This window comes from Rhinolophus ferrumequinum, chromosome X, assembly GCF_004115265.2.
Source record: "Rhinolophus ferrumequinum isolate MPI-CBG mRhiFer1 chromosome X, mRhiFer1_v1.p, whole genome shotgun sequence".
NCBI classification, from domain to species: domain Eukaryota; kingdom Metazoa; phylum Chordata; class Mammalia; order Chiroptera; family Rhinolophidae; genus Rhinolophus; species Rhinolophus ferrumequinum.
This window is the reverse complement of record NC_046284.1, coordinates 116009005-116031388: the sequence shown is the minus strand read 5'-3', so window position 1 is coordinate 116031388 and position 22384 is coordinate 116009005. Positions and strand designations below refer to the sequence as shown.

General features: G+C 37.9%; 1 protein-coding gene across 1 annotated transcript; it reads right to left on the bottom strand.

Annotated features, from left to right (window-relative positions):
* Positions 1-561: 561 nt before the first annotated feature.
* On the bottom strand, positions 562-1197 carry LOC117024539 (60S ribosomal protein L29-like). The gene has a single exon (XM_033109920.1). It carries the CDS (start codon positions 1168-1170, stop codon positions 691-693), a length of 480 nt encoding a protein of 159 aa, XP_032965811.1. The 5' UTR covers positions 1171-1197; the 3' UTR covers positions 562-690.
* Between the last annotated feature and the right edge of the window lie 21187 nt (positions 1198-22384).

The following is a 22384-nucleotide window of genomic DNA, read 5'->3' as shown; positions in this document are numbered from 1 at the left end:
GGCATATGCCCCCCCCACAATGTTTTGATGGTTTTGAAATAATTATATACAATCCCTGTGATACTCTATTTCTCTCTCCCAAAGCTATTATTGACCCAGTGATAATGTTTACAATTCATGGTGGCCTAAATGAACAGAAATACAGGAGTATTTTTATTTTTTTGCTTGGCAAAAAAATTTAAAATAATTTTAAATATTGTAAAAATTTTAAACTTCAAATTTTAAATAAATTCTAAAAATTTAGAACATTTAGGACAAATATAAGCTAATTATATATATATATATATATATATATACACACACATATATATATGTATTTTAAATATTTGTAGCAAAGATATACTTTACAAACATTTGAAAGCTTCCTTGGGTCAAAGAAGAGTTGAAGATTGTCTGGAGGTCTTTACTTCAGGGGTCTCTGCTGATCACACAATGACAAATGTGCCTACAGTCAAGAGCAGAGATTGGAATCTGAGTGACTTCCTTATGGAGACAAGATTTTTCTTTAGGGGGTGGGAAAGTGCTCTCCTGTAAAACAAGAGAGAGAAAATATATATATAATTTTTTTTTTTTTTGCCAGATCCTGCCTCAGCTTTATTGGTCCAGGTAACACAGGAGGACACTAGCCCCACGCAGACAGCAGCCCAGGGTCCCCCAGTCTCTCCGTCCTCCATCGGCAGACAGAGGCCTCTACTCTGGAGCCTTCGTGGCAGCCTGGGCACCTTTGGGAGCCGGGGCCTGAGCTGGAGGCGGAGCTGCAGCTGCAGGACCAGCTGGGGCCCTGGTTTGAGCCTTGCCCTTGGCTTTTGGCCGGCAGAGCCGGAGACCCTTGGCGATGCGGGCTCGAGCATGTTTCCCAAGCTTGGGGTGGGCAATGTAGGCAAGTCGACTGAGCTTGCGGCTGCCGCCCTTTGGGATCTTGGGCTTGACCTCCTTGGGCTTTCCGAGGGCCTTGATGGCCTCAGCCCGTGCACTCAAGGCCTTGGCGTTGTTGGCCTGCATCTTCTTCAGGCCCTTCTTGTTATGCTTCTTGGCAAAGCGCATGTTCCTCAGGAACTTGGGGTCCACCCCCTTGAGAGATTCGTATCTTTGTGATCGGGGTTTCTTGATGCCGTTTCTGTGCCATTTTTGGGACTGGTTGTGCGTGGTGTGGTTCTTGGACTTGGCCATGTCTGCACCCAAGCCCGCAACTCCCAAACAAACTCCTGGGACCGGAAGAGAAGGAGGAAGACCGAGGTGCAGCATATATATAATTTTTGTATTCACTATGTATTGATTGTAGTTTTCTTTCTGTCAGGATACATAAGAACAAATGACATCATTAATTTTTGTGATTCAGCAGTCTTCACATGGTGTATCCCCTCACCAACAATTAAGACTAAATTAGAGAGCCAGCCCGGTGGCTCAGGTGGTTGGAGCTCCGAGCTCCTAATGCCGAAGGCTGCCGGTTTGATTCCCACATGGGCCAGTGGGCTCTCAACCACAAGGTTGCCGGTTCAACTCCTTGACTCCCGCAAGGGATGGTGGGCAGTGCCCCCTGCAACTAGCAACGGCAACTGGACCTGGAGCTGAGCTGCACCCTCCACAACTAAGACTGAAAGGACAACAACTTGAAGCTGAATGGCACCCTCCACAACTAAAACTGAAAGGACAACAACTTGACTTGGAAAAAAAAAAGAATAAATTAGAATTATCCAAATTGCTCAGACTAAGCTTTGGTGAGAATTAAGAGTGGGGTTCATTGCTTTCAATATTAAGATACTGAGGACATGACTTTGGTGGGCTCTAGCATTTAGCAGGATGCAGCGTACTATAAGGTTTTCTACCTCCTTTGACACCAGCTGCCGTTGTGTCTATTCTAAGAAAAAGGGCAAATCAACATCATCGATTTATTTTATCATTACTTGTGCAAGTGTGGGTGATAGTCTATGCAAATTGATTTAGTATTTCCTATTTTGAGTTTCTTTCTCATGCAGCATAGAGACTTTCTAATGCAGCAAATTCTCATTTGGTATTGTAAGGAAGGGAAAAAGAAAATTCACAGGCAAGTTAGTGATACCCTTAATTTAGAGATAACGTTGATTTCACCATTACTTTAATATTCCATTTATTTCTCTTGGAATAGTACTTTAGGCCAATAAATAATTCACATTAAATGAATGTTGACAGAATAGGTACCATAAAAAACATATTTGATAGAACTATTCCTCATTGGAGATTTACCCACACATATATTCATTATGGATATGCATTTGACCTGAAGGCAAGACCGTACATGTGAATTTGGATTTTGAAAAATTATATTTTGCTTCCCATATTTTCCTTTGAACAACTTCAGAATCATTTTCTCCTATTGCATGAATGATGCTTTTAAAAAGTGTCATTCTTTGCCCTTCTGTATTGATGTGCATGCCTCCTTTTCATGAGACCTATATTTTCCTTCTATTTCCAAATTTTATGTCTTTATTGGTAAATCTATTACAGATCCATTCTGACACAAAGACCTTTACATTTTCCACTGTAATGTCAGCATCAACACCTAACGCTTAATGTGTCTTGGTTGTCAGATTTTTTTTGAGAACCATAATTAACTAGATGTATGAATTGTTGATGTTTACATGCAACAGATGGCTAGGCTGGGAGAGGGAGATAAATTTAGCTTCTGTGGAACATGTATGAGTAATGTACTGGAAGGAAAAGTGTGTAGGAAAAAAATAACTTGAATTCTCCTATATTTTGAGAGTTTTATAAACTCAGCTTTGGGGAACTATATCTTTTTATAAAATCAAAGTTCCTTGAAGGTAGAGGTCTGGCATATGTTTGTCTTGGTGAAGAAGTGGCATGAACAAACGGAAGTTTATGGCTTCAGATTCTGGATCAGGAAACTAGGTAATCATGGAATCTCAGGGAATGGACAAATAGTTGATCCTAAAGGACAAAAACTATTATTCATCATAGGTAGAATAAGTGTTAGAGGTTCTCAAAAAAATGATTGCTGGTAGATAAATGAATGCCTGCATGAATGAATGAATGCTAAGGATAATTAGCAAGGGCGGGTAAAGTCACAGTTTATAAAATCCTTTCATATGAATTTTATTTGAATTTCATGACAAATCCATATGGTAGACATTATTGCCTCCATTTTATAGCAAAGAAAGCCAACGTTCAGAAAGTGACTTGTCCAAAGTTCTTAGCTGGTAAATGGTGAAGGCAGAATTTAACCAGAACTTCTGGTTCCAAATTCCGTACTCCTTTGGTTACACCTTGCCATATCCAATTTTCTGTGTCCAGTCTGAACTTAGGTGTCTAGTAGGAGGACAATGGAAGGATTTCTAGCAGGCTGGATGTTTGTGGGGCTGCAAATTTCCTTGAGGGCCTAGCCTAGATCTTCCTTTATTTATGGCTTAGGCGAGAGGAGGCCCAGTGGTGCCTGACTTTGGAGAACTACACCTGACCCCTCTAATGGCAGCTGTTTCCAGCATACACACTGGAAAATATTTATTTCTTTAGCTTTATTGAAGTATAATTGAAAGATAAAATTGTAAGATATTTAAAGTGTGTAATGTGATTTGATATATGTATACATTGTGAAAGGATTCCCCCATCAATTTAATTAATATGTCCATCACCTCACATATTTACCTTTTTTGTGATGAGAACACTTACATTCTACTCTATTAGCAAATTTCAATGATATAAAACAGTGCTACCAACTATAGTCACCATGTTATATAGTAGATCCTCAGACCTTATCTTGTACCTGAAAATATGTACATCGCTATTTCTCCCACCCCTTCATTTGTAAGGCTGAATAATATTCCATGATATATCACATTTTCTTCATCCATTCCTCTGTCAATGGACACTTAGGTTGTTCCCATACCTAGTCAATTGTGAATAATGCTGCAATGAACACAGCAGTGTAGCTATTTCTTCAAGATACTGATTTCACTTCCTTTGGATAAATACCCAGAAGGGGGATTGCTGGGTCATAAAGTAGTTCTATTTTTAATTTTTTGAGGCACCTCCATAATGTTTCCATAGCAGCTGCACCAATTTATATTCCCACCAACAGTGCACAGGGTTCTTTTTACTCCACATCCTCACCGACATTTGTTATCTCTTGCTTTTTGATGATGACAATTCTAACACGTGTGGGGTGGTATCTCATTGTGATTTTGATTTGCATTTCCCTGATGATTAGCTATGTTAAGAATCTTTTCATGTACCTGTTGGCCATCTGGATGTCTTCATTAGTAAAATGTCTATTTGGTCTGTCTTCCCACTGTATTTTGGTGGAAAAGTTTCCCATCACTTTTTCACATGCTACTAAACTTTTATCCTGGAAATTTCAATGTGCTAAATTGGGTTTAACCTACTGCAATTTCCAGGCCCTCATCGCCAACTGTGAACTAGAATTACATTGACTATTTTTTACTTCTTACTTCCAATAGCTAGAAGAGAAAGAAAAATATTTTCTCATTACTTTTCATCACTTGTAGTAGAGCAAGTCTTTACAGCCAGTAAACCTCAAGGCGTGTGCAGTAAAGTTTAGTGCTCAGATCTCCTTGTTTATGGTCCTGTGGCTGATGTCCCTGTCAAATACCTGTGGATACCATGTGTTCTTTCCCCAAGCATCTAAGTTAAAAAAAAAAGGCCATATTCAGGACCTACCCCCAGAAAAAAAAGTTTATCACTATCATAATCTTTCAGCAATTTAGCATTTAGCAATGTGAGGTGATGCCAAAGGTTGTGCAAAATGACTCTCAGGTTGTATAAAGAAAACCTGTACAGGAAAAGACCCTAGTTATTGGAAAAATAACTGAGCCAGTAGATCTGTATTTTACACCCAACTATGGATGAAGATGCCATGTGACTTCTTGCAAGTCACTCTCCTTTTTCAAAACTTAGTTTCTTCAACCATAAAATAAACAGGTTGGAAATAGGGATGCCAAAGTCCCTTCTAGGACTGGAAAGATATGTTAAATTATTTTCCTCATCTTTTTCTGCTCCCAGAAATGACTTCTTCCTTCCCCTACATATTAATATTCTCTTGCAATAGTTCTCCCTTCTCTCTTCTAGGAAGATTCCCTTCCTCCCAACACATGGATATTATTGAACTATAAAATTGGTTAATACTATAGACCAGGGGCCAGCAAACTAGAGCCTACAGGCCAAATGAAGCAGCCATCTGTTTTTGTAAATAAACTTTCACTGGAACACAGCTACACGCATTAATTTACGTATTGAGTATGGCTACTTTCATGCTACAATAACAGAGTTGAATAGCTGTGTCCACAAAGCCTAAAATATTTGCTATTTGACCCATTACAGAAAATGATTGTGGATCCCTGGTATAGACCAGAGTTTGAGCATGGGGGGAAAGAATACTTTAACCCAATATGTTCCTTAGGGATGATGTCAGACCATTCATCAGTGCTGGATGGGTGTAGCTGTCTTACCTTTTTACTGGAATTACCATTAAAACTCATTATTTTCCATCTCTTCCATAAAGATGAATGATTGCCAAAGAGTTGTTTTGATGTCAACAGTCTCCCCTTGACCTTGTCCAACACCCCTTTCCTACAAAACGTAAGGTTACTTTGGCATTTTCAAAGACTTGAAGCTCAACCATATTGAGGCACAGTGACCACACCTTCCTTTTCTTAAACCCGAGGATTAACAGAAAGACAAATAGAAGTATATTAAGTGGCTTTCCCAGTTAAAGATACGTACAAGTCTGTGAATGAGCTATAATTTAGAAGCTGCCCATATTTGCCCAGGAAGGCAGTTGGATGACACATTATGGCTTTGTGAGAGCAATGCTGGGCCAGAGGCCCTGTCTGAGGGATGCATCTCCCTCGATTCTTGCCCGGTGACTGACACCCCCCCAGCTACACACCAGAGCAGTGTAGGCCATGGGGCAGTGTTCTCTCTCAGTGCTGCAGTCAACTGGGACAGGTATCGGTCTTCACTTCCATGTCTCTCCCACATCACTGAGCATGTGACCTGTTCCCCTTCTCACTGTACCTTCTGGGATGCCAGAACATAAAGCAGGCTGCTCTGCAAATCTGTTTAGGCAGCCAATATCAGGTCTACAAATGCCTGGAGGCCCTAGGCTTTGAACTTCAAATAGGAGCATCAAAGCAAGGGTTCTTTTTTAGAGGGTTCAGGGTCATGGATCCCTAAAAGGTGCTAAATTACAGTTATTATGACTATTCAACATTAAACAAGATTTCTTATGGGGTAACTATGCCTTAGGTATTCTTTGAAGCTTTATTAACTCAGGTTTCTAAGATAAATACCTATTTGCGAAGACCATGGGGGAGACCCTAATGGCTTTAAAGAGTTCAGGCTCCTAGGGTGATTTACCCTTAGTTTACTCTGAATCTGGCTTTATGAATACACTAGTTAATGCTCACATTAACTAGTGAGCATTAGTTAATTCCAGGGAGTACAGGTCTTGACTAACTCTAGGCAGGTAGAGCCCTATCTCTGGGAAATAAACAATGATTTCAACCATCTTCCTAGCTTGACTGTAAACACCGAGAGGGCAGGGACTCCACCAGTCTTTGCTGTGAACTTTTCCTCAGTGCTTAGCACCATTTCTGAAACACAGTAGTTTGTTACTGAGTATGCTCATCCCTCACATAGTTATTGACTTTAAATTGTACCTGAAAACCTGATTGCAAAGTGAAAAGTCTCTAAATGAAAAAGTGTTTGCATTAAGATTAATGGAAAAAAACTATGCTGCACCCCATCCCAACCCCTAATTAACTTCTAATTAACCCCTAATTAACTTCTTACAGGTAGAAAAATATTTCAACTGAACAATGAAAATAGGGTTTTGTAAGTGATAAACAACTGGAAAGTAAATGAAAAATAGTAAAAGCTTATAACCTTGAAACAGGCAGAAGTGCTGAGAGTGGGTAGGGGGGCAAAAAAGGTGTATCGGAATCATTCTTTCTAAGGTTTATTTTTCTTTCTGCTCAGTTTTATCCACTAATTTTTCAGCCTTTTGGGAGATTATAGTTATTTTACACTCAAACTGGTGTTAAAAATATTATAGCACAGAAAACCACTTCAAGGTCAAAATAAAGGCTAATTTATGAGAGGAATCTGAAACATGTGGAAATACTTCATGCACCCAACAACTTGAATATCTATAAACAATTTCTGTTACTGGGTATATGAACTCAAAGCAAAGCATTTGCATTCGTTCCAATAAGTCACACAATTGACATATGTTCCATTTGATTTCCTCTGACTAGGAAACTGTTTTTTCAAGTAAATTGTGAAATGTGTCTTTTTCTGAAATGGTAATATTGATATATTATTACTTTAATGTATTTATTTAGTGTTTTCTGGAGTGAAAACAAAAAAGAATCAACTCATAAGTAGAATAACTTTCTAAGAACTCTTAGGAAGACAACCATTAACTGACAATCACTATGTGAAGTAAGTCTGTATTTGATGATTGATCGATGGAGTTAAGCCTGACTCTGAGCAAAGTATGTGCTCTAAATTGATTTGGGTGGTGATGAACATACATTGCTCTGCAAAAACTTACTAATTTTGCTTTTGTTGGAACAGAGCCTGAAACCAGTTGATCTGCTGCTTGAAAAGGGAAATGAGGGCACGGTAGGGAGAAGAGTTGGCTCCAAAGACCCCCACAGCCTAGTCTTTCCCCCCTCAGGGCCCATCTGTCTACCCAGATGCCTTTTCCTTACTTCCTCGCACCCTGTGATTCATAGCATTCTTAGTTTTGAAAGTCTCAAAAATGGTTTGAAAAGGTAACTTGAATTTCAAACTTCAGTCTAGAGATATTAAAAAAAAATCTTACTAATGTTGGTAAAAAATGCACTCAACTCTTCAATTAGAATTTAAAGGTGGATAGATACTCTTATAGGACTTTTAGTCTATCTCTACTTTTACTTTGCATAATAATTATTACTTTAAGTATTTTCTTCCCCAGAGTAAATGTAACTCCCTGTGGGATAAATTTTATTCTTTTTCATTGCATTATCTCCTATGCTTCACATATACAAGGCACTTGTGTCTCCTGAAAACATGAATGCAGTAGAAGACACTCGGAGAGACTGGAAGAAAGGCTATTTTAAAGATTTCCTACATATTCACTCATAAAGCCATTCACTTATATGCACGATGATCTCCCAAAGACGAATCCCAAGTATGTGACCAGTATCCTAGACTGTCTGGTTGAGGCGCATGCTAAAATTAATGTTAAGTTTCCAATTTTAATCATAGCCCATTGTCTAAAGTATCATGATGCTAAGATGCATTTCATAGCTGTGGTTATCTATATTCTATCTAATGCAATGATTCTGCAATCTCTGCATTCATTTCTGTATATGTGTACTTTTGAAATCCTCGTGTAGATATATTTAATTTCAGGATCCCTTACCTTTGCTTTGGGTGGTTACAGCTCTTCCTGGGATTCTGGGACATTTGTCATTTGGGATTAGTCTTTAACATAGATGCAATCAATTGATCTTTAGTTTTCAATTTTCTGTGGCATTGAGATTGACTCAATCATATCACTTGCTTTAATTCTTACCAACTTAGTTTTCATCCTGTAATATGGGATAAGATATACAATGTAGTAACATAAATATTTTAGGAATCTGAAATTGGCAATATGCCAACGCCAAGATATGCCTTCTTAAGTGTTACTTGAATATTTGGAAGTTGTAGGATACATCCAACATTCATGTTTCTTTTATTTTTAATAAGAAAAAGTTATTTTTTTACGCAAATAGTAATGGGTTATATGAACAGACACACCATGGAGAATCTGAATTTATAACAGTAGTCTTCAATAAACAGAAAGATATGCTGATAATAAATAAATTAAACAAACTTTGGTATTTGGAAAGAAGATAGAATTCCAGAGATTGTTTTCCTTATCAAAGGAGAACTAATAAGAACTGATGACTGAGACAGGTGGTAGAATTAAATAGGCCAACCATCCAATCATACAAGCTGACACAAATCACTTGAATGTACTTTTCAGGCTGAAAACATGGGCTCTGAAACCCATCAAAATAAATTTTACAGATGGTTTGACAAAATGTCATCATGTAGGATGCAAATCATTTTCTGCACTTTTTCAATACATTTTAACTCCATTTTTTTAAACCTAGAGCTTTCTTTTAGCTCATAACTCTACTAACCAGAGTTATAAAAATAAATCTATCTTATGCATTGCATGATAGTACCTGAGAAACACACATGTACACACACCCACCCACTGTTCCCCCTCATTAGAAAGCACGTATATTCGTGAAGTTGCATTTGAACTTTGATATTGTGATGTTTTAATGACAGGCTTTAGGGATGCTCTCTCCCGGGGTGCGGAGGTAAATGAGAGCAAACTGGTTATGCCTCTAACGTTGCTGACCTGACATAGGCCATCATCCTTCCCTGTAATTAAGGTCTGATAACATTCCTGACTGTCTCATGCTACCAGGGAGCAGGTTAAGTGCTGACCCTAGAAGGATCAAATATCCCACCAAATCGCATAGCAGTTACAACCCAAATGTACCTGGGCTGCATTAGGCACAGCCTGGTCAACTGTCCCACCCAGAGAAAGTGGGCAGGCTAATCCCTAGAGATGGAGATGGATTCTCATGGGACTATGTGAATTTTCAACATATGAGTACATCAACCTGGGAAAAAGGTATCAATATACCCTTTCACAGGGACTCAAGAGACACTTAGTGACTTGCTTAAGGTTGCCCTATCAGCAAGGAATGGAATTGGGACTCCAACCTAGGCCTCAACCCATGGTATTTTGCTTTTCCATGACATTACACATGCCTAACTTCACTGGTGTACTGGTAGATATTTAACAACTGGGTATCCAAGGAAAAATGAAAAAGTTCTGATGTGTAGTAAATTCTCCCATGATGGCTGATTTCAAGCTACCAATATGATGTCATTGTACTTAGAATTGGGAAGTGATGCACAGTAGCACACCATTGTATAGTATTTCTACCATACAGAAATAGACACAAATAACTTCAAGCACATAGATAATAGTAAAATAATTAGAATGTGATGAATTTGAGTATTACCTTTGTTTTGGATACTTTATTCCATTGCAAGTTTGCATAATTTAATTTTTAATAATAGCTATGTTTAACCACTGGCTTGCAAAATTTCTGAAAATTTAATAATCAGCTCTCATGAGCCAGTACACATTGGCTCTAGCAAAGCTGATATTTGCATGAAGACCAGAGATAATGAATACCAGCATTTTAATGTTTTCATGTTAAGTCTACAACCATTTATTACTTTTTATCTATTTCTGTGCCTACAATAGGAATACTTAGATGACCAAAAAAAAAAAAAAAAAAGAGAAGAATGTGAGCTTCTTTTTGAATCTCTAATAAGGGGACAATTTGGAAAACTGAGCCAGACTTTGAAGCCAGCCCTAGAGAGAGGAACTAGGCAGGAACTTGGAGCTACCCCCACACTAGGAAGGAGGTTTAGAGCCTTAAGCAACAAGCAAGAAGGCCTTGTGCTCCTGGACAGATTCCCAGAAGAATTTTTCTCATTGCCGATCACCAATGTGTTTTTCCTAGACAACTCACAGATAGATCTGCTGTTTTTATTTTAGTGCTATAAATTGCTACAGGCCTATTAAAACTTCACTTCCTCTTTTCCCACTTCCCTAGATGACTCAGAATTTTTAATTTTCATGATGTAAGACCATTTGAGCTTCATTTCTGGATGGCACCCAACTCTTCTCTCCAGCATACAACTCTTTCCTGATGTAAGTTCTGGATCCTCCACTGCCAGCAAGAACATCTCCACTAGGGCGACACTAAACCTCAATTTGGCCACAACAAACTCATCATACTCTCCCCAAACAAGCTGAGCCCGGTTGACTTTCTGGCTTCTGTTAGTGGCCCCGGTGTTCACTTAGTCATCACACTTACAACTTCTGTGTCATATTTGACTTTTCTCTTTCACCTCAGTGGCCAAGTCTGACATTCTGTCATTAAAAGTCTTCCCAATATGTCTCTTCCTTTCTAAGGAAATTTTCCTTTCTTTTATTTAATATTTTCCAGCTTTATTGAGATATAACTGACATATAACATTGTGTAAGTATAAGGTGTGCAACATGTTGATTTGATACATTTATATATTTTACAAAATGATTGGCTAACACCTCCCTCACGTCACATAACTGGTTTTGTGGTGAGAACATTTAAGATCCACTCTCTTAGCAAATTTCAAGCCTACAATAGAGTATTGTTGACTATAGTCACCATGTTGTACGTTAGATTCCCCAGAACTTATAACTGGAAGTCTGTTTCCTTTGACCAACATTTCATTTTCCCCACCACTCAGCCCCTAGCAACCACCGACCTACTCTCTGTTTCTATGAATTTGGCTTTTTTTAGATTCTACATATAAGTGACATCATCCAGTGTTTGTCTTTCTCTGTCTGACTCAGCTCACTTAGCATAATGCCCTCTTTCTGTGGAACTCTTCTTTTTTATGCAACTGCATCACACTAACCCTACTAACAAGGCTTTTCATGCCTTATAATTGGACACTGCAAAAAATCTCCCCTCTGGCCTCTTTGCTCTGATTCCTTCAATCTGTTCATTCTTGTCTGGTTTATCTTCCTGAAGTATCTACCTAAAATCTGTCATTGCCTCCTGAGGTCTTCTCCAGGCTTCACAGTCTTACATTCCAGCTGTCCTTCCATGACTCCAATCTCTACCCTACACGAGTCAACGTCATTGTTTCATGAGTATGCCTTTTCCTTTCCTAATTCCCATTTTTCACCCATTCTAGATTTCTGCCTGGCATTACCTTTTCACTAATTATATCACTTCTTTTTGTCCTGACCTCAGCTTTCCATCTAGATTCCATCCTTCCTCTCTGTGAATCTCCATGGAATCATTTGTCCTTCTTTTGTGGCACCCAGCACCTTCTACTTTTATGAATCATTTGGGTAACTGTTTTATCCTTTCTACTAGAAAAGACCATGTGTTACATTTATTTTGCATTTTGGCAGTGCTCAGAATAGAGGTATTTGATGACTTATTGAGATGGGCAGCCAAGTGCATTTTAGAGTTTCTTCCAGACTAACTTTGTTAGGGCTGTGAGGGGAAAAAAAATGCCATGGAACGTCAATTGTCAAGGTGGGATAAATCAACAATAACAATAATGCAACAATATCAATCGTTATAATTTATAAGTGTCTGCTCTGCTGTCAGACACTTGCTAGGGGAGTGTCTGACATATATAGGCATATATTAGGCTGGTGCAAAAGTAATTGTAGTTTTTACAATTATTTTTAACCTTTTAAACCGCAATTACTTTTGCACCAACCTGATATATATTATATATAACATATAATATACATATAACATATATAATATATAATATGTATATTGTATATATATTATATATAGAGAGCCAAAAATGTATACACATTTTAAGAAAGGGAAAAACTGTATTAAAATTGTAATACTCAATATATACTGATAACAAAAAATGAATACAAGTCACATTTGACTTCTGCAATGACAAGAGGTGCTCAAAGTGGTTACCATCAGCATCCAGACACTTCTGCTTGGTGTAACTACTGCTTGAGTAAATGCCCACAATGCCCACTTGTACACATTTTTTTTGCACCCCGGTATATATCCTGTCCTAACCACTCAGCAAGGGTTGCATTATATGCGAGTAAACCTCACCAGAAAGAAGCTAAGTTCTTAGAATTTTAACTCAGGACTCCCATTAACTGAAGCTCGTATTTTTCTAGTATGTATTTGGAAGGAGGACACTGCTACACGGAAATACCTGAGAATGGGAGGATGACCCCATCGCCCTTTGTCAATCCTGTCAATTCTTCTGTACAAACATTTAAAATTTGCCTAAAGTTTACACCCACATATCACTTGATTTCAAGAATGGTATGCTCCTGATCTCCTACTCTACGAGGCCTGAAACCCTAAGGTTTGTTGGTTGGGTGTGCCTAAGGTTGGTTTTTCCAGCTTGACTTTTCACATCCTCTCTCATATGCAAAAGGTATTGGTATAACCTCAGAGAAAGGTTTTTTTTTTTTTTTAACTCAGAAATGTGATAAAAGATTAATGCTAAAGGGCAAGAGGTATGTAAATATCAAGTATAATAAAATCAAGTCAACCTACATGTGAAAAATTCTACTGGAAAGAAGAGCATGTATAAATATCTATAAATCAAATTCCAAAGTGACACCAAGGAGTGTCCTTCAGGGGATTTTTTTACTAGATATTAGACCATTGGATAAGCAGCTTCTGGTCTACAAGAGGGATCTGTGGCTCAAATGAAGCATTTGCCAATGTTAGCTACTGAGCATTGTGATTGAACTTTTACTCAAGGAGTTTTGAGCTCATATAGAAGTTGAGAACACTAACTTTTCTATTTATTTATGAGCTGTCTATGTTATAAACAGTATGATATAGAAGAGAAGGGGCTTTGCGACTCGGCAGAGTTTGATTCCTCACACTACCCATTGCTGGCTGGGTATTCTGGGGCAAGTTCTGTAGCCTCCCTGAACCTGAGTTTCTTCATGAACAAAATGAAGTTAGCACTGCCTACCTCAAGGCACTGTTGCCAAAATAATGAAATATACAACCATTGTCCATGGACGTGTAACTTAGTGGCTTAAAGAAAACAATCCCTACTGTTATTCACAAGTCTAAGGTTAGTTGAGTGTTACTATTGAAGTGGACCGATGATGACCAGCTCACTCGTCCATCTGCCATCAGCTGGCAGGTCAGTTAGGGCAGGCTAGTCTAGGATGGCCTCACTCACATGTCTGCTGGCGGGCCTGCTGTTGGCTGAGATGAGAGTTGACCTGGCCACATACTTCTTGCCATCTAGCATGCTAGCTTGGCTTATTTACATGTAGATTGAGTAGGGTTCCTAGAGAGCTAGCCAGAGCAAGTTATGATGCCAGCCCAGATTCAAGGGTGAGGGAAATAGACTCCATCTTTTCATGGGGAGGCGCTGCAAAGTCACATCTTAAAGGGACATGAATATAGGAAGGAGTGGACATGGTGGACAGTTTTACAATTGATCACACGACCGCTTTGAGAAATTGTATTTTCTAAAATTGAGCACATGCATTCCTTTTGAGTTAATAATAGCATTCCTAGATATATACCTAAAAGATACATTCATATGACTCAAAATACATATACTGTAATGTGCACAGCAGCGTTTCTCATAACAGCCTCACACTGCACACTGCCCAATTGCCCATTAGCTTGCCTATTTAGAATAGATAAATACATTGTGGTATTTTCACACCATGGAATAGTATGTGCAATGCAAATCAATAAACTACAACTACGTGCAACAACATGGATGACTCTCATAAGCCGAAAGAAAAAAGCCAGACACAGCGAAGTACCTACTTTCTAGTTCCTTTTACATAAACTTTGTAAACAGTCAAAATCAATCTATTCTATTAGAAATCAGGGTAGTGATTACCTTTGGGACAGAAGGGATAGGGAATGGTCACAAAGTGGGAAGGGGGTCCTCAAGGGTGCTGGTCGTGTTCTGTTTCTTGATCTGGGTGCTATCTACACAGGTGTGTTCAGTTTGTGAAAATTCATTGAGCTGTACTCTCATGAGTTAAGCACTCTTTTGTATGCATGTTTTACATGGATTAAAACGTTTATAAAAGATAAGATATTTGAAGTACTTATTCATAGCACGCTCTCAAATATTTATCTTTCTGTTTCACATTCCTAAAAGAAACTATATGTGTGGTAACAATTTCCACTGTCATATGTTTAGCATGAAACAATCATTCATGTGAATGTAAACAGGACACCCCCAAATAATGAAAACAATGGGCATATTAAAATTTTGTGCTTTTAAAATACTCATCCTGCTTGAGATATGATGTTGGCATTCAAAGGGCTGAATCTGGTATAATGGCTGGGTTGTACACTGTTTGGACAGAATATCTCAGCTATCTTCAATCTTTTTTACACCTGTTCAGATCAGCGAATTCAGGGTTATATCCAATTTTCAGGTCAATAGCCTTATTTCCATTCTGTTTTTTTCCCCACTCAAAAAAAAATCAAACAAAAAACACACACACAAAAAAACAAACCCATATTGGAATGTAAGAAATCAAGCATATCTCTACTACAGAGATAACTGTGCATTCTGTCTAATTTATAGCAGAGGGAAAAATCATTCCAAACTCTGGAGATACAATGGTAAACTAGACAGATTATATCCCTATTCTAAAGGAACTTTAGATCATTCATAGTGATAAAAACATGTGCAATGTATCTAATTAATCAGGATAACCTGTGTATTATGATAGTAAATTAATAAGCGCTAAATCAGAGCACGACACTAATATAGAGTGCTAATCTGGATAGTGATTTGTTGTGGCAAAAATATCCCCCAAATTCAGAGGCATAAAACAATGAAGGTTTGTTTCTTACTTTTGCTACAGGTTCATCGAGAGTTGGCTGGGAATTTTGCTCCACTTTATCCTCAAACTGGGACCAATGTCAATCTGGAACATTGAATATCATCATGGTATAGGGATAGAAAACATGACAAAGCACACACTTGCTCTTAAAGCTTCCACTGAAAGTGACACATGTCATTGCTGTTCACATTTCGCTGACCAAAGCTAGCCATGTGGCCACAGCTAACCTTAGGTGGGTAGTAAAGTTCAAAACTATCATGTACTCAGGAGAGAGAACCAGACTGACTATTGGGGAATAACCTTAATGATTACCACATATCATTTTGCAGGTCTTAAAATAGCCTCCTTTCATTCTTGGTCATAGAGTATATCTTGACCCATACCTTTCCTACCCAAAATATATCTTGATAATCACAAGGAGGAATGACCGGTAACTGGAACATGAGTTAGCATGAATCTCCCCTTATATTATTCATAATATGATAGAGTGGGAAGAGGCCTCTTGTAGCATTCTAGTTCAACCGCCTAATATTAAAGTTGAAGAAATTGTAACTCAGAGGTGACCTGCTTCAAGTCAAAGAGCTATTTATGGTAAAACCAGAACTCAAACCAAGTTTAATGCTTTTTTTAAATTCAAGTGTCAGCTTTGTATGCAAAGGAAAGAAACTGCATATTGCAATAGTATTTTAAGAATTTATAATTTTGGCCAATATTCAGTCTTTGTTCATTCAATAAATATTTATTCAGCACTTATATAGGTAATGAACTAGATACTCTAGGAAATAAACGATGAATCTACACTCAAAGAGACAGAGTCTAGTAGAATCAAGTAAGTAATGGGATAAGTATAGTGAGAGTTACAAAGGAAATGGCAAAGATCATTTTTGCCCTCGACAAGATTAACTGTCAATGATAGTTGATCAAAAATTGATATGCAGCAGTCATCTGATCCCTGACAACGGAGCCAAGAATACACAATGAGAAAAGAACAGCCTCTTCAACAAATGGTACTGGGAAAATTGGATAACCACATGCAAAAGAATGAAGTTGGAACTTTATCTTACACCATATAGAACAATCAACTCAAAATGGATTAAAGACTGAAACAAAAGTCCTGAAAGATAAAACTCCTACAAGAAAACATAGGGGAAAAGCTTCATGACATTGGTCTTGGCAATGATTTCATGGATATGACACCAAAAGCACGGGCAACAAAAATAAACAAGTGGGACTACATCAAACTAAAAAGCTTCTGCACAGGAAAGGAAACAGAGTGAAGAGGCTACATACAGAATAGAAGAAAATATTTGCAAATCATATATCTGATAAGGGGTTAATCTTAAAAAAAATATAAGGAATTCCTAATTTCTCCAAACAGACATACCAACAGCCAATAGGCATATTTTAAAAATGCTCAACATCACTAATCATCAGGGAAATGTAAATCAAAAGTACAATGAACTATCACCTCATACCTGTCAGGATGGCTATTATTATATAAAAAAGACAAGTGCTGGTGAGAATGTGGAGAAATTAGAACTCTTGAGTACTGTTGGTGGGAATGCAAAATAATGCAGCTGCTATGGAAAACAGTACGGAGGTTCCTCAAAAAATTAAAACTAGAACTACCATATGATCCAGCAATCTCACTTCTGGGTATTTATCCAAAAGAATTGAAATAAGAATCTCAAAGAGATATTAGCATTCATATGTTCATTGCAGCATTATTCACAGCAGCCGAAATGTAGAAACAAACTAAATGTCCATCACAGATTAATGGATTAAGAAAATGTGGTATATACATACAATGGAATATTATTCAGCCTTAAAAAAGAAGGAAACTCTGCAATATACAACATGGATGAACTCTGAGGACATTTAGCTAAGTGAAATCAGCCAGTCACAGAAAAACAAATACTGAATGATTCCACTTAAAAAAGGTATTTAAAAAGGTCAAATGCATTGAAACAAATCAGTGAAATGGTGGTTGTCAGGGCCTGGGGGAGGGGGAAATGAGGAGTTACTAACCAATGGGCATAAAGTTTCAGTTAAGCAAGATGAATAAACTCTGGAGATCTGCTGTACAACACTGTACCTATTGTCAGCAATAGTTGGGGTGGACAAAGGATAAACGAGGTCAAAAATATGGTGATGGAAGGAGACTAGACTTTGTTTTGGGTGGTAAGCACACAATGGAGTATACAGATGATGTATTATAAAGTTGTACAGCTGAAATTTACATAATGTTATTAACCAATATTACGCCAATAAATTTACAAATTTGCAGCAGGGTAGATTTCGTGCTGTGTTCTTACCACAATAAAATAAAAATTTAAAAAAGAATTGATATGCAATTAAATTTAGAAATACTAACTTATATCAATTGATTCCTTTCTGTGCACGACACACTCTTTTGAGGGCTTCCTAGTTCCATGTATTCAGACTGATTTAGAAATAATTGGCATTTTTATTTATTGATCCTCTGCCCATTTATTCAGGTCTTCCTTTATGCCATTCTATGACATTTTGTAAATTTATTCAAAAGGACTTTCACATGAATTGCTAAATTTATTCCTAGGCATCTTCTAGTATTTTCTTGTTATTGATCGAAACATTTATATACACTTTCTAATTGGATATCGTTGATGTATAGAAAATATGTTGATTTTGGTATGGTGATCTTGTACCAGCAATCTTGCTGAATTCTCTTACTAGTTCTAATAATGGCTTGTTGATTATTCTGATTTTTCAAGATGATCATATTATCTACAAATCAGGATCAGTTATCTCTTCCTTTCTAATCCTCATATCTCCTTTATTCCTGTTTTCTGGTAATGTTTCATTGGCTAGGACTCCAATTATATGTTTAGTGATAATGAGAACAGGGTACCTAGTATTTTTCTTGATCTTAGTGGGTAATTCTTAAGGTTTTACCATTAAATATTATATAATACATAGGCTTTTAAAATGATATTATTTTTTATGTTAATGAAGGTCCTCTTTCAAATTTTCTAAGAATTTTATCTTCAATGGATGTTGAATTTCATCAAGTGTTTTTGTTTCTAGTGAGATAGTCAAATGACTTTTATCTTGTAAGTTATTTATGTGATAGATTACATCAGTGTATTTTTTGATGTTTTATCAATCTTGCATTCCTGAGTGTAACCAAACCACTAAATTTGATGTATTAATTTTAAAAATCACTGCTGGATTTTATTTACTAATATTTCATTTGGAATTCTTTTTTTTGTTTTAAATCTATGTGCATCTGTAATTCATTTTCCTTGTACTGGTTTTGATATTAAGTTCGTACTTACTTTTTAAAATGAGTTTGACAGTTTTCTCTTTTTACTGGTAACCGAAACAATGTATGTACATATACACTAATGTTTGGAAAATTTTTATGGGCCATTCCATTCACCAGAACTCAATCACTGTCTACATGTAAGTAAATGCAAGGGAGTCTGGGAAATAGAGTCCAGCTGTGTGCTCAGTTTGAAAAGAAGACAGATATTGATCAGCACTAGTCTGCTACAGTAATTTATATTGTTCTGGAAAATTTCCATCGCATCTACAGTTTTATATTTATTGGCATAAACTTTTTCATTGGATTCTATACGATTTTTATAAATTTCTATTGTATCTTTGGTTATGAGGTTGTAATAGTGCTTATTAGCATAGTCTCTCTTTATCTATTTATTAGTCTTACTAGAGGCTTGTTTATTTTGTAAATTTCTTTTATAAAGCTAGGTTTTTGTTTTGTTGAATCTTTTTGTTATTTATTTTCTATTTTCTGAATTTCTGTGCTTTGTTATGTTTTTCCTTTTATTTTCTTGAATGTACTCTATTCCTCGATGTCTCATAAAGTTCTTTTTTCTTTTCATAAATCCCACCGCTCTCTTTTCCCCATTTACTACCAGTGGTGTTAAAAGCTCCCAAGCTTCCATAACAGGGATTTATCCCTGGCTAACACAAGGCATACACTAGCAGGTAATGTGTGGTAGCCACGATCGTTAGAGGCCTGTTGATCCTAGACCAACTGACTGCACACCAACCCAAGGAATTTATCAGTATAAATAGCTTAAACAGTAAAATTAAACTAGAAATTAAAAGTAACCCAAAGCACACAATCTTAATTCCTCACACAGTTCCTTTTACTATATTCAATAGAAACATTACCCAAGGCACTCAGTTCCAAGCTATTATTTCTTCTTGTATCTCAATTGCACACCTGTATCTTAATTATATTGCAGTTCCTTTGTCTCCAACTAAGTTGTGCATTCAGTGTGTCCACATCCACAGACATTGACAAGAAGCGTTTAAAATTGTTTTGCCAAAAGTACGAGATACAAAAACAACACATTCAAGAACAACTCTAGTTGTACAGAAATATACAACAAATGTGCTAAATCATTACCTAGAGAAGAAGGTAGGGCAGTTGAAAGATGTAGCACAAATGTAGCATTAGTCTCGAAGGGACTCACGCAGGAGAGAAACCGGAAGACAAGGATGTGTATGTTGGCGAAGAGTACATGGGAATGAATTCCTGATTTGAAGCGATAGTAGAGACCGTGGTCTCGCTCACATTTGCATTTATCCGTAGCGGTCTTGGCTTGTAGGAGGTTCCCTGAGTGTTATTTGTGGTTGATAAAAACAATTAGAACTCAGGAAAGGGAAGCATCCACGTGGTCAACTCTGAAATCGCTTGTAAGGTTAATATATGTGGTCAGAACTTTGGCATTATAGCATTGGACGTTGTTATACATGCTAGATTTAAAGAGAATCTAGGAGTAGTAGAGTCCAGTCCCTTATTTCACAAGTCAGGAAACTGAGGCTTATAAAGTGTGGTTCTCATGGTACCTGGAATATACTGATTAAAATGAATGATTATAGGGCAATTCAGGCCTTTTGGACCATTTTGTGGTTATAATAACTTTGTATACATCCAGATTTGATGTATTTTTGGGAAGCTTGCTCTAGGTCAGGAGTTGGCAAATGATGGTCTATGGGCCAAATCCAGGTGGACACTTGTTCTCGTAAATAAAGTTTTATTGGAACACAGCCAAGCCCATCCACATTGTCTATGGCTGCTTTCACCTACAATGACAGTTTAATAGGGGCAGAGACTGTATGGTCCACTAAAGACTAAAATGGTCCTTTACAGACAAGGTGTGCTGATCCTCCTCTAGGTCATTGAATTATCTAAGATATCTTTTATTCCACAGCCGATCTAGGGGGCTTGTAGTTTTTGCTTTTCTAGAGCTAAAATTCACTTGGCAATTGATAATTTAAAGAGTGACACCATGTGTTAATTTTGAGATAGACAGGCACTGATGTGAAACTTAAGAGACCCTGAAGTAACTCTTAGCAAGAAAACATTCTTTCATGGATTGGGGCTTGTGGGTTTTCCTCTGGGTGAGAGAGATGGATGTTGGGAAATGGGCTGAACCAGTAAAAGTCGTTATGAAAGTAATTTCCAGCGATCCTGTAACATTTAGAATTATTTCCCCAAGAGCTGCCTTGCCTCGGTGCATCTTTAGCCACTGCTCATTCAGCCAGATTGCCCTTTTGGAAGGCAATGAAATTTGCCCTTCTTAACTCAGCAGCTGGGGAAGTAGAGCTGGCTTTGGGTGAGGGCTCCCTGGAAGCTTACCATGTAACCCAGTGGCAGAAATGCTGCTTGGAAGAAAGAGGACAGAAAGCTCAAGACCATAGTCAGTTTAAAATGCCGCCTCATTAGTAGCAATTAGCACTCCGTCATGCCTGGGAGGTTGTCCCCATAAAGTAGGTCAAATCAATTACTGTCTGCCTCTTAAACAAAGAAGGAGGCCATCGCAGATTGCTATGGCTAGTTCTGGGCTTTTGTGTCTGAGGCCAGGAACAGATTTGATTACATTTTAAAACCTTCTCCCCAGAGGAGGGCATCCCTCTTTTCTCGTGCTCTGTGTGCACAAAGAAATACAGCTCCTGTCAAAAAAGGCCCCTTAGTGTCTTTGAGGTTTTGGTTGCTGGAGAATTGGGGCAAACTTCAAGGATGCTGGAAACTTTGTGACTTTGTGAATGAATGCAGGGACCTGGAGGGGTTGCTTATGGTAAAAGAGATTGAAAGAGAATGAAGTTCACACGTGACATGGATGCTAATTCCTCTCACTGCCATATATAAACCAGCTCTAAAGAAAATCAAAGAATTGATCGTGTCCCAGCTAATGGCTAAGCTGGTGACAGCGTTTTTGTCTTTTTAGGAGGTGATGGAGAAGGGTCAGCCAAGGTGCTTTATGAACTTCTGGGAAAAAAGACATGTAAGCACTGGACGGGGACCTGGTGTGGACTCTTAACAGCTGGTGAATGTGCCCAGAGGCACTTTCTGTCCTCCTGCACTGCTGGAGCCCAGAGAATAGCAAAGCAGATTCCCAGGGAAAGAGCTGCAGATTTCGGCTTTTTATGTAGCATTTTGTGTCAATAACAGTTTGGATAATTTTCACTTGGTGTTCACGATATGGAGCTCTCAATTAATATTGCTTTGCATTTATGTGGTTCATTTTATCTGATGCTAAACACACTTTACAAGGGCTAGGAGTTGCTTTTCTGGAGTGCGGCTATCTCCTGGATAATATAAAGCTTCTCTTCACCTGTCCTCTGTCATCAACGGAGAAAATTCCCAAGGTCCCTCCCCAAAAGTGCCCCTCAGAGGTGTCATCAGCTGTAATCAGAGGGGTAGGTATCAGACACCGTGAGGTGTGACTGGGATTCTGTATCTGCCTCTTCAGTCTCATCACCCCAAACCGCCTCCAAAAAAACATACTGTCCCAGAACAAGCTCAGTGTTCTTGCCATACCAACTGAGCTTCATGACAAGTCCCTTCTTCTGGGCCTGATCACTGTCCCTAAGTCTCTTCAA